At 45.4% G+C, this 13,735-nt stretch overlaps 1 protein-coding gene across 1 annotated transcript in view; it reads left to right on the top strand.

Moving 5' to 3' along the window:
* The first annotated feature begins 8,472 nt into the window (after positions 1-8,472).
* Positions 8,473-13,735, top strand: part of LOC119653070 (roundabout homolog 2) — a 245,393-nt gene continuing 240,130 nt past the window's right edge. Inside the window, exon 1 of the mRNA XM_038057550.1 lies at positions 8,473-9,161. Within this exon, the coding sequence (XP_037913478.1) occupies positions 9,086-9,161 (76 nt within the window). The 5' untranslated portion in view covers positions 8,473-9,085. The remainder of the gene's footprint in view (positions 9,162-13,735) is intronic.

The following is a 13,735-nucleotide window of genomic DNA, read 5'->3' as shown; positions in this document are numbered from 1 at the left end:
GCTCACGACCGATCAGCTCCGCCAGAAGAACTACAACATCTGACGAACACCATAACAGCAAAGAAAGCCAACCTGCTGATAGGCTGCGACGCAAATGCAAGGCATACGCTTTGGGGCAGCTCCGAATCAACGAAAGAGGTGAGTTATTATTTCATTTTATTATTACTTCAAATCTATCGGTGTGTAACAGGGGCAGTACACCAACCCTCCATTTCCCCTGCTCGGAGAACTGTGACGGTTGGGAGGAGGTCCGTGATATCACCCTAATAACCGACAACGGGATTCTCAGGGTGGAGGACTTGAGAGTGTCTGACCAGAGATCCTTTTCTGACCCTTTAGCGACCCCAGGAGAATCGACTGGAGAAAGTTTGGTCAGGTAATTAAGAACAAACTCTCCGGTGCGCAAATTGGTAGGATTGGCACAACAGACGAACTGGAGTCAAAGGTCGGGGCTCTGCAGAAGGCATTTGATACCGCCTTCAAAGTCAAGCAAAAAGACTCTGCCACCGTGGTGGAACGAAGATCTCTCTAGTCTCAGGAAGCTAACCAGAGAAATCTTCAACATTTGCTACAAGCAAAAATACTGGCAGCCATACAAGGAGTGCCTAAAGAAGTACAAGTCGGCCATAAGGATCGCCAAGAGGCGGTCTTGGCTAGACTATTGTCAGAACATTGAAAGCACTAGTGAATTCGCGAGGCTCAGCAAGATTCTGTCCAAGGAACATAAGAGTCCATCCTTCCATAAAAAGTCGGAAGGCTCCTGGACGGAATCTTCTAGCGAAACCTTGGAGCTGCTGGTGCAAACGCACTTTCCCTCCAGCGAGGAGGACTGTGAGTCAGAACCTCGCTTGAAGGGTTTGCGGCAACCCCAGCTGTGCGAGACTATCAAATCGGTAATTACCGGGGATAGGATCGGCTGGGCTATAAACAGCTTCTTCGCATACAAATCTCCAGGCCCAGATGGCATAATGCCAGTCATGCTACAGAAGCAGCAGGAAAGGGTTGTGCCGTGGCTTGTTGAGATTTACCGGAGCTGCATCACTTTAGGATACGTACCGCAGTCCTGGAGGCGCGCACGGGTGGTTTTCATACCGAAAGCAGGCAGGCGCGGTCATGAGTCCGCGAAGGACTTTTCGCCAATCAGCCTGACCTCTTTCGTGCTGAAGACCCTAGAACGCGTCCTGGACATTCACTTAAGGACGATTATGGAGAGAACGCCTTTTTCTAAGTCCCAGCATGCCTACCTCAAAAGAAAATCCACAGAAACCGCCCTCCACGAGGTAATTGGCACGGTTGAGCGGTCGCTGCAGCACAAGCAGTATACCCTTGCTGCCTTCTTGGATATACAGGGTGCGGCAGCATAACTTCCTTTTTTCAAAACTCAATAAAAACTATTGTATGCATCGGAAAATATTTATTTATTTTTTATAATGTTGGTACATGTCTAAAGTTTTTATTTACATTGTTTTGAAGATCAAATCTGTTAGGTGACGTCCCCCATTTTCCATACATTGCGTAAACCGATTTCTGGCGTTTGTCATGACTCTTGTTAGCATAGGTGCATTGCGAAAGGTGTGCCTGTGAGCCGCAAGATGCGGACTCAGCATAAACCTAACCAAAACGCCACTGATATTATTCACCACCAAGCCAAGGATACCTGAATTCCATCTACCACGGCTGAATGAACAAAGATTGGTTCTTTCCTCTAATGTAAAGTATCTGGGTGTAATCCTGGATCCTAAGCTAAATTGGAGGTTGAACATAGAACTGAGGGTTAAGAAGGTCTGTATAGCCTTCTATGCCTGTAAGAGAACCTTTGCAAAGAAATGGGGTCTCCGGCCGAGGATGGGTCTCTGGATGTACACCGTTGTGGTGCGTCCGATCCTGACGTACGGCTCTATTGTATGGTGGCAGGCTGTGAAGAAGAAATACAATAGAACGAAGCTTAATAGGATTCAAAAAACCGCGTGTGCAGGTGCTACGGGGGCTCTGCAGTCCTGCCCGGCGGATGCTCTCAATGTACTCCTGCATCTCCTCCCCCTAGACCTCCACATCAAATATGTTGCAGCGTGCAGTGCCGTCAGACTACGTGAGTCCGGATGCTGGGCAGTGAAGTCCTACGGCCACAGCAACATCCTAGATGAAATACCTCGAGAAATCTAGGCATCCCCCACGGATTATGTCATACGCAAGCTGAACTTCACGAGAAACTTGGCTGTGGACCTTTCAACCAGGGCAAAGTGGAAGACCGGCGGCGTGTTGCAAGAGTATGACACGGTATTCTTTACGGACGGATCAAAGATGGCCTATGGAGTCGGCGCGGGGTTTTTTTCGAATACACACGGTGTATCCAAGTCGTATGGTCTCCCAGGTTTCACCAGTGTGTTCCAGGCGGAAGTACTGGCGATATTGGAAGTCTGTCGATGGCTGGGGCGTGATTCGAGCCCCAAGCCATTCTGACTGACAGCCAAGCGGCCACCAAGGCCTTGTACTCTACGACGACATCTTCCCGGCTGGTGGAGCAGTGCAGAGACGCACTCAACCATCTGAGCGGCACGCTCAAAATCACTCTCCTCTGGGTTCCCGGGCATAGGAACATAGAGGGGAATGAGCGGGCTAACGGATTGGCCAGGCAAGGCTCTGCTCTTGGCAGTCCCTCGGGGAATACAGTCGGTGTTCCGCTGGCGGCTGTCGGGGGCCGAGTCTACTCGCACTATCTAGCACCCGCGGGCCTGAGATGGCAAAGGTTTACAAGCTGTGCCAAATCAAGTAGAATTTGGCCCGCTTATAACATAGCCCGATCACGAGAGCTCCTGTGCCAGACGCGTGCAAATGCATTAAAGAATACGGCGGTCTGCATGGGGCACTGGCCCATAGGGGACCATGCTGCTAGGCTCGGCTTATTCTACAACTCGCATTGCTGAAGCAGCGAAGAACGAAGGGAAACCGTCATGCACTTTCTCTGCGATTGCTCAGCTCTGGCTCGAGTCAGGCTGCGGACACTGGGTAAACCATCCTTTGGGGACCTCAGTGAGATTTCTAGCTGCAGGGTCGGAGAGCTGCTTTCCTTCGTGAATGCTACGGGCTGGCTCTGAAGATCCGAGCCGGCTGGACTCTGCCTCCCTGTCCCTATAACAACAGTCATGGTCTTAGGAGTTTGTGGCATCAAAACGGCGCACCAAAGCGCTAATTGGGCTCCTCGGAGCGGCCAACTGATACCTACCTACCCCCTGATATATTAACATCAAACGCGCTTTCGCTAGTCGTTGCCTCATGATCCCTGTTATCATCTGGTTATTAGTAGAAAGGAGCTGTGCCTCCGCTTGATCGACCAGTTTGTGTGCGGTGTGAGGTCCTGCTTGTTTGTTCATTTTGTGGTGGTTTTTATTTTTAATTTTGGTATGCATATGGGGTCCGTGGGATCCGAGTATTGGACCTTAGTCCAGGTTGGTCGTGCCATAGTCCCTAGTAGTATGGTAAGGTCAGTCTTGTGGGGGCTACCAAGAACAAGTTTCGCTTCGTTTGAATGCGAATAACACACGACTCCAAATTATTCGATGGTCAAAGTTCGCATCGCAGCCTCAATTTTTCGCCCCCCCCCTTAACCAAATCATATAGCTTTTTTAATAGTAGGGTTGCTTGGTACATGGTTATCTATCTAGGCTAGCTGTCACTTCGAACTAGCGGCCTTGGTAGGCAAGAGGATTGACTCCATTTGTAGACAGCCCAGTTGGTTCTAAGGAAGCTATATTGCACATGAATCTACCTTGCAGTTTACACACAATGAAAAATGTGTCGGCCGTGTGTATGTATAATTTTAGAATTTCAGTCCGGTTTGTCAAACACTACTCTTTGAAAACTACGAATGTCCTTGTGATAGCATGCCTTAAACTTAACGTTCAGTTAAATCTTAAATGAAAATTCCTTAACCTATTTTTCGAAGAGAGTAACTGGCAAGTGTTAAACCCCTAACCGATAATCTCCTTTTCAAAAGAGGATCTCTGAATTCACCTCTTTAAATTGCTTAACAATTGAAAGTTTGTCTTTCAAGGCAACAGTTTACAAAGTACCAAATTTTTGAAAACCCAATATCTACCAACATGAGGCACCTATCTAAAACTAGTAATCAGATACGTGCGCGAGTCCCAAGTTTAACTTTAGAGTTTTCAAACTTTCACACAACTTCCAGATCTTTATAAAGATTCCTAGGATACGGAAGCATCCGCCAACAACATTAAAAACCCGGTCATACTTCGCTCCTTTATCAATTATCTCGTCAAACAATATAACAAAGAGTTGCAATCGTGCCATTCCATCTTGCAAATTAAGTGCACGCGTAGCATCCTTCATTCGAAACAGGAGCACGGTGAAAGACTCCCGAGATAGCTTGTCAGGAAGCTCCTTATTTCATTTCATTCTCCTCGCTCAATGGGCGAATGAACACTTTCAAAGGATTTACACGCTATCTTGACATTATTCCCATTCGGAAAGCAAGCAGGCATGCTCGAAGATACAAGTCCCATATGTAACTGCAAGGACTGCACGAGCATTATTTTCGTCGACAGGGGTTGCGCCTCGAGAGCTTTATGTCCCATCAGTGCATATCTCAATCATTTTCACTTTCATCCCTTCCTAATTGCATCCGTATCGCACTTCTCTGATGGCATAAGAGTGCACATTCCTTTGCAAGCAACACAAAAACAAGAGGATTCCCTCAAAGTTTCCGAACATATGACCCTCCACGAGGTAATTGGCACGGTTGAGCGGTCGCTGCAGCACAAGCAGTATACCCTTGCTGCCTTCTTGGATATACAGGGTGCGGCAGCATAACTTCCTTTTTTCAAAACTCAATAAAAACTATTGTATGCATCGGAAAATATTTATTTATTTTTTATAATGTTGGTACATGTCTAAAGTTTTTATTTACATTGTTTTGAAGATCAAATCTGTTAGGTGACGTCCCCCATTTTCCATACATTGCGTAAACCGATTTCTGGCGTTTGTCATGACTCTTGTTAGCATAGGTGCATTGCGAAAGGTGTGCCTGTGAGCCGCAAGATGCGGACTCAGCATAAACCTAACCAAAACGCCACTGATATTATTCACCACCAAGCCAAGGATACCTGAATTCCATCTACCACGGCTGAATGAACAAAGATTGGTTCTTTCCTCTAATGTAAAGTATCTGGGTGTAATCCTGGATCCTAAGCTAAATTGGAGGTTGAACATAGAACTGAGGGTTAAGAAGGTCTGTATAGCCTTCTATGCCTGTAAGAGAACCTTTGCAAAGAAATGGGGTCTCCGGCCGAGGATGGGTCTCTGGATGTACACCGTTGTGGTGCGTCCGATCCTGACGTACGGCTCTATTGTATGGTGGCAGGCTGTGAAGAAGAAATACAATAGAACGAAGCTTAATAGGATTCAAAAAACCGCGTGTGCAGGTGCTACGGGGGCTCTGCAGTCCTGCCCGGCGGATGCTCTCAATGTACTCCTGCATCTCCTCCCCCTAGACCTCCACATCAAATATGTTGCAGCGTGCAGTGCCGTCAGACTACGTGAGTCCGGATGCTGGGCAGTGAAGTCCTACGGCCACAGCAACATCCTAGATGAAATACCTCGAGAAATCTAGGCATCCCCCACGGATTATGTCATACGCAAGCTGAACTTCACGAGAAACTTGGCTGTGGACCTTTCAACCAGGGCAAAGTGGAAGACCGGCGGCGTGTTGCAAGAGTATGACACGGTATTCTTTACGGACGGATCAAAGATGGCCTATGGAGTCGGCGCGGGGTTTTTTTCGAATACACACGGTGTATCCAAGTCGTATGGTCTCCCAGGTTTCACCAGTGTGTTCCAGGCGGAAGTACTGGCGATATTGGAAGTCTGTCGATGGCTGGGGCGTGATTCGAGCCCCAAGCCATTCTGACTGACAGCCAAGCGGCCACCAAGGCCTTGTACTCTACGACGACATCTTCCCGGCTGGTGGAGCAGTGCAGAGACGCACTCAACCATCTGAGCGGCACGCTCAAAATCACTCTCCTCTGGGTTCCCGGGCATAGGAACATAGAGGGGAATGAGCGGGCTAACGGATTGGCCAGGCAAGGCTCTGCTCTTGGCAGTCCCTCGGGGAATACAGTCGGTGTTCCGCTGGCGGCTGTCGGGGGCCGAGTCTACTCGCACTATCTAGCACCCGCGGGCCTGAGATGGCAAAGGTTTACAAGCTGTGCCAAATCAAGTAGAATTTGGCCCGCTTATAACATAGCCCGATCACGAGAGCTCCTGTGCCAGACGCGTGCAAATGCATTAAAGAATACGGCGGTCTGCATGGGGCACTGGCCCATAGGGGACCATGCTGCTAGGCTCGGCTTATTCTACAACTCGCATTGCTGAAGCAGCGAAGAACGAAGGGAAACCGTCATGCACTTTCTCTGCGATTGCTCAGCTCTGGCTCGAGTCAGGCTGCGGACACTGGGTAAACCATCCTTTGGGGACCTCAGTGAGATTTCTAGCTGCAGGGTCGGAGAGCTGCTTTCCTTCGTGAATGCTACGGGCTGGCTCTGAAGATCCGAGCCGGCTGGACTCTGCCTCCCTGTCCCTATAACAACAGTCATGGTCTTAGGAGTTTGTGGCATCAAAACGGCGCACCAAAGCGCTAATTGGGCTCCTCGGAGCGGCCAACTGATACCTACCTACCCCCTGATATATTAACATCAAACGCGCTTTCGCTAGTCGTTGCCTCATGATCCCTGTTATCATCTGGTTATTAGTAGAAAGGAGCTGTGCCTCCGCTTGATCGACCAGTTTGTGTGCGGTGTGAGGTCCTGCTTGTTTGTTCATTTTGTGGTGGTTTTTATTTTTAATTTTGGTATGCATATGGGGTCCGTGGGATCCGAGTATTGGACCTTAGTCCAGGTTGGTCGTGCCATAGTCCCTAGTAGTATGGTAAGGTCAGTCTTGTGGGGGCTACCAAGAACAAGTTTCGCTTCGTTTGAATGCGAATAACACACGACTCCAAATTATTCGATGGTCAAAGTTCGCATCGCAGCCTCAATTTTTCGCCCCCCCCCTTAACCAAATCATATAGCTTTTTTAATAGTAGGGTTGCTTGGTACATGGTTATCTATCTAGGCTAGCTGTCACTTCGAACTAGCGGCCTTGGTAGGCAAGAGGATTGACTCCATTTGTAGACAGCCCAGTTGGTTCTAAGGAAGCTATATTGCACATGAATCTACCTTGCAGTTTACACACAATGAAAAATGTGTCGGCCGTGTGTATGTATAATTTTAGAATTTCAGTCCGGTTTGTCAAACACTACTCTTTGAAAACTACGAATGTCCTTGTGATAGCATGCCTTAAACTTAACGTTCAGTTAAATCTTAAATGAAAATTCCTTAACCTATTTTTCGAAGAGAGTAACTGGCAAGTGTTAAACCCCTAACCGATAATCTCCTTTTCAAAAGAGGATCTCTGAATTCACCTCTTTAAATTGCTTAACAATTGAAAGTTTGTCTTTCAAGGCAACAGTTTACAAAGTACCAAATTTTTGAAAACCCAATATCTACCAACATGAGGCACCTATCTAAAACTAGTAATCAGATACGTGCGCGAGTCCCAAGTTTAACTTTAGAGTTTTCAAACTTTCACACAACTTCCAGATCTTTATAAAGATTCCTAGGATACGGAAGCATCCGCCAACAACATTAAAAACCCGGTCATACTTCGCTCCTTTATCAATTATCTCGTCAAACAATATAACAAAGAGTTGCAATCGTGCCATTCCATCTTGCAAATTAAGTGCACGCGTAGCATCCTTCATTCGAAACAGGAGCACGGTGAAAGACTCCCGAGATAGCTTGTCAGGAAGCTCCTTATTTCATTTCATTCTCCTCGCTCAATGGGCGAATGAACACTTTCAAAGGATTTACACGCTATCTTGACATTATTCCCATTCGGAAAGCAAGCAGGCATGCTCGAAGATACAAGTCCCATATGTAACTGCAAGGACTGCACGAGCATTATTTTCGTCGACAGGGGTTGCGCCTCGAGAGCTTTATGTCCCATCAGTGCATATCTCAATCATTTTCACTTTCATCCCTTCCTAATTGCATCCGTATCGCACTTCTCTGATGGCATAAGAGTGCACATTCCTTTGCAAGCAACACAAAAACAAGAGGATTCCCTCAAAGTTTCCGAACATATGACCCGGGGCTCGACAGGGCGCAGTCTCACCTTTGGGGTGACAGGCCCGTGGTGGAATCCGACCAGTTGGGGAAGTCACGAAAAGTCGGAAAATTTTTTACCCAGCCCTGAACTTTGTGAATAAATTGCCGGGAAATCGTCCTCGCTGGTCGGGGTATTTGCGCGCAAAATCCTCAAGGACTCGAAGATTGCAGACTGTCGACATGCATGATATTTGCCAGCTTAATTCTGACTAGGACTGGATTCGTGGCAAGGGATACGCTTACATTGTTTTCGGAGAGTCAGTTGAGCCTCGAGTCCTGGCCTAATTGGATGGAAAATTTTCGTTGTCGCGTTGGAAAGGCGAGTTCGTTGGTGGCTCGTGTGCACTCTATGAGGGCTTGATCCTTGTAGCCAGAATTTTGTTTTGTGCAATGCTTTGTGCAAGCTTGTTTGCCATTTAGTTGGTCTTGCAACATTGTTTAAGGATCTATTGCAGTTTTGCGAGTGCAAGGACTATTGGCGACTATTGCGTATGGAGTGAATAGAACATTTTTGAGTTTGGTAGTGCCCGCTACCGCCTGCTATTCGGTGTGTGCTATAGTTCGTGTTGCGCATTTTGTTGTGGTTACATGGCGGTGGAAGGGTTAAGAAGGCATGAAATTCAAATGCCATGAGAGAGATGAGTGCGAAAATCTTCAGTAGAGTGCAATAATAGCAATAATTGATAGTAATTGGTTTGAAGTGTTGTTTGAGCAAGGATCCCTGGTTCAATCCTGTTTTTGGTTTCCAGTGATTTTTCGGTTTGGTTTTGAATTTCTTAGATTTCACGGGTTGAGTTTTTTTTAAAAGATTGATGCGGAATTTAAGATAGGAGAACACAGAAGGATTGTTGAAACGGTGAACGATGAGCTGGCGAAAAATGGATTTCAATACGGTTCTGGTCGCGCTTTCATTGCTGCTGGGGCTGCTCAACGTTGAAGGTAATTTTTATAAAATGTTGCTCCTTTTTATGGGAAAATTTAGGACTTGAAAAGTTGTTGGATCTTGTACTAAAGCTCCAGAACTTTGTATGCTCTTATCTTCTAAAAGACATTAAATTAAATGAGAATTTTACACTGGAAAGGACACGAAAACACCAGCAATTGAATGAGGTTCCTTGGCTTTCAGATGTGACTGAAATAAACCCGTATTTTGTTGCTGGCGAAGGAAGCCAAGAAACTTTAGTTTCCTCATCAACACTGTGCCTCAGCTTCGGCATCTCCTGGCTCCCCGTCTAATCCTCTTTGCTCCTTCCTCACCTTATCCGCTAAATTTAATAGACAGAAAGAAGAATCCTCTTGATATCTGATCGAAACAAGGAGAGATGCTCCACTTCCTACCTACTTCCTCGTCGGCAAAAGAAAAAACCAAGGATACTTGTGGGCCCGGTGTATCCTTCTTATGTACAGATATCCATACGTATGTATATTCCTGCATGTGTTTCCGCTGAAGTGGAAAACTTTTTGGGCGAAACGACTAAGAATTGTGGTATGCCGTGTATTAAATCGAGCGTCCGACACAAGGGAAACTTTAGCAAACTTTAATGAAACAAAGTCGTCTTCAAGTCAGCAAGTTTTACCACCATTAAGCTAACTACCCTTACAAATATCGGTTTTGTATATTAGAGGCATTATCTTCAAGGAAGGAATGGAGATTTTTGTTTTCTTTGTGGTGCGGTGTGAGAGTAAATTAGGTGTGCAAGGATGTGATGAGCGATATTGGGAGATTTATGGGTTACGGACGAAGGTAGGTGGCTGCAAGTGGAGATTTGAAAAAGAAATCGCTTAAATAGTATAGGAATTGAAGCTAACGGTGTAGAATCGATACTCATTTTGGCGGAGGATATGGGTGGGTCATATAAGAAAAGTCATGGTCTAAGGACCATGTGGGTGCTTACTCAGTAATTTTCGGAATTTAACTTTTTCAATTCAACTTGTTACCGGCTTTGTCATTTTGTGGTTAGACTAGTACTTTCATTGGCCCTTAGAAAAGTAGACGTTTGAGTTCGGAATTATCTTTTGGGTAGGGTATACTCATTGGTTAAATATGGAGGCGACCAGTCACACCAAGTAGTTCATCATGCTCAAGGTATGGGACAGCGACCTGGCCTGACAATTGGCAACGAGGCCTGGTCTGGTGGGCCAGGTCTCATACATAAAAAGGGAGATATCATAGTGCAGCAATTATAGAGGTATCACGTTACTGAGTACCATCTATAAAATACTCTCCGCTATCTTGTTAGGCCGGATAGCCCCATACGCCCAGAACATCATTGGCACATACCAAAGAGGCTTCACTCCACGCAAATCAGCAACAGATCAGATTTTCTCTCTGCGGCAAGCGATGGAAAAACTGTTGGAATATGGACAACAGTTGCACCATCTATTCATCAACTTTAAAGTCGCCTTTGATAGCATAGCCAAGATAAAACTGTACACGGCCTTGAGAGAATTCGGTATCCCGATGAAACTAATAAGACTGACTAGGCTGAGCCTGACCAATGTGCGAGGCCAGATAAAAGCAGCAGGATCATTCTCAAGACCATTCGACATCAACAACGGTCTGCGACAAGGGGATGCGCTATCATGCGTCCTCTTTAACCTGGCCCTCGAGAAAGTGATCCGTGATGCTGAGGTGAATGCAAGAGGTACGATCCTCTTCAAGTCCACCCAACTACTGGCCTATGCTGACGATATCGACATCATGGGAAGAACCACCCGAGACGTACAAACTGCCTTCATCCAGATCGAGCAGGCGGCGCGAGATCTTCGGCTGCACATCAATGAAGGCAAGACAAAATATATGGTGGCGCCGTCAGCACCGAGACGAACTAACCAACAACACCAAACCGCACTGGTCAAACAGGAAGAATAAGGATAGGAGAATACAACTTTGAGACCGTTGACAATTTCTCCTATCTAGGGTCGAAAATCACAATCGATAACAGCTACGATGATGAACTCCGCGCAAGGTTGTTGTCAGCCAACAGAGCCTATTTCAGCTTATAATGACTGTTCCGCTCGAAACGTTTCACCATAGGGTCAAAACTCTTACTGTACAAAACTATGATCTTGCTAGTCCTCATGTATTCCTCGGAAACTTGGGTTCTTGGGAAGAAAAATTGCGAACTCTTGGCCGCGTTCGAGAGAAGAATCCTCCGAAGAATTTTTGGCCCCCTACATGAGGATGGACGATTCCGTAGCCTACACAATGACGAAATCTAGAGCGATACCATAACCGTCCAGTCGGTCGATTAAATCCGGCTCAATAGGTTACGGTGGGCGGGGCACTTAATCCGTATGGATGAGGATGATCCCACCCGGAAAGTCTATAAGGGCAATATCTATGGTAGAAAGTGAAGACGGGGCAGACCCTGCCTAAGATGAAGCGATGGCGTAGGTCAGGACGCCAGACAGCTTTTAGGGATATCGAATTGGTGAACCTCGGTGCAAAACCGGAATGTCTAGAGTTCCTTATTAAGGCATGCCTAGACCGGATACCGGTTGTTGCGACGTTGATGATGATGATGATACTCTTTGTGGATCCTGATCTGAAGTCGATCGGTGTTTCTAGATCCTTCTGTATTAGGATATTCTTCGGTAACTATATTGTTCAGTGACTACAGTTTGTCACGGACGAGGAAGTCATTCAAATGTGTCAGTCAATATGGTAATTTGTTTTTGTCCGATATTAAGAATGACCCTATCAATCCAAAGAACCTTAGCCTAGAAATCTTCATTTATGTTTTGAAAAAAGTCGCCTACCCATATTCCAAAATTTTAGCTCGAATTTTTCATGTGACATATTATGGGATTGTTTTTAGTCCTTGCTGCCCACGATGTTTAGAAAGTAGAAACCTTTTGGCTTAAGGGTTTTGTACAGAATTCGTCAAAAATGTCTCCCCTCCTGTTTTTTTATGTAGACATTTCTCTCGTTGGTTTTCGAACCATTTAGATAACTTTTCCAAATTTCAAAGGATGCAAACAGTTGGTGAGAGTAAAAAGGCTTTTTGCTTAGAAGCTGACTGGCTTCCCAGAATAGAAAACAATTTGCGAATCTATGAATTGAAGGATGGCCAGGTGACCATCCCCTAACAATGTAGGCAGGGGGTCCTTTTGAACACTTCAGTCTCTCTCACGTCATTATCAGAAATTTGTCGTGTCCTTATCTGATACGTGGGATGCACTAGTACCTAAAAAAATGAAAAAGATATAAAAATCGGCGTCTACAGGCCATAATAATCGAAGAAGTCTCTTAGTTAAATGTGTGGAGGTTTAAGGGGAAATTGTGAATAGCATCCTCAAGTTAATAAATTGATTATTCATCGAATTTTCCTTTTTAGATTTCTTAGATTTTCGTCCATCTCCGTTTTAAGTTCAAGTGATATTCTATGTATGTCCAAAGAATCGGTTTCGAGAAACCAGGAATTTTTGTTAACGACACGAGAACAGCAGAAGTCTCCAAAGGAACTACCCCTCTCCCCTGACTTCCCTGAGACCGTTTACCATAAAAGACGTAAAGACAGGTCACTTCAGTAGAACTGCATTCAAGCACTGCCGGATCGGCCCGGTAGCTTTGCTTTGATTCAGATTGCTCTTGTAGTTGACCAAGGTCAACTCAGAACTTCATTTGGCCATCCCCCAATTTACAGAACCATTACATACTTTTTCTTTTATTTTTTGTCTTTCGATGGTGGTGCAGGCCAATTTAGTCCCTAGCCATCTTGTTTATTCTTTCAGCGCAGTCCTCCAATTCACAATGATTAACAATGTTTTACTGTCTGTGACAATCATTCCTTCGCATTGTGCCCACGGTTTTTCTGGCAGAAAATCACCTACAGATACTTTCTGAATACCTTATTAAGTAATCTCATATCGGGCACTTGTTTGGCATGCCCACCGGAACTTAATCAACAAATATGCTAGATGTCATCAAAAAGCTGGTATAACTCAGGATTATAGTGGATTTACGAACTAGTAGGCGCCAATACCTTCCAAAGAATTCGTCGGTTGCCATTGCCATCCTTAGGAAGTTAGCTCCTTAAATAATCGACAATTGCATTTGCAGTATTTACCTCACAATCATTATAGACTGATTTGACGTGGGATCAGTGGCTTTATCCTGCTGGAACCATTTTCTCAAAGAAGATATAGCAGTATAACGGTCACCATTGACAGTATAATTTCGCCCGCGTGAACATTAAAAAAAAAAAGACCCGACAATTCCCTTGATTGAGACTGCTGATTATACCATCCCTTTGGGATTATACAGTGATTTTTGAATCCTTAACTAGGGATTTTTTTCGCCTCAGTAACGACAGTTTTGACTTCATGTAGCAAAGGTTATAGTTGAAACTTGTAAATCTCTAACGACTAATGGAGTTATCAGATCCTACCCTCCTAGTCAAGTTCAGCAGTTTGAGCGTTCTTTGGCACATCACTTTCGTGTGTCCTTGAGCGCAGTCCATCCGGTATTTTGTTAGGTTTCTGCATTACTCTGACCGTGTAATTAATCT

This window comes from Hermetia illucens, chromosome 3 (genome assembly GCF_905115235.1).
Source record: "Hermetia illucens chromosome 3, iHerIll2.2.curated.20191125, whole genome shotgun sequence".
Lineage (NCBI taxonomy): Eukaryota > Metazoa > Arthropoda > Insecta > Diptera > Stratiomyidae > Hermetia > Hermetia illucens.
This window is presented reverse-complemented; position numbering and strand designations above follow the sequence as displayed.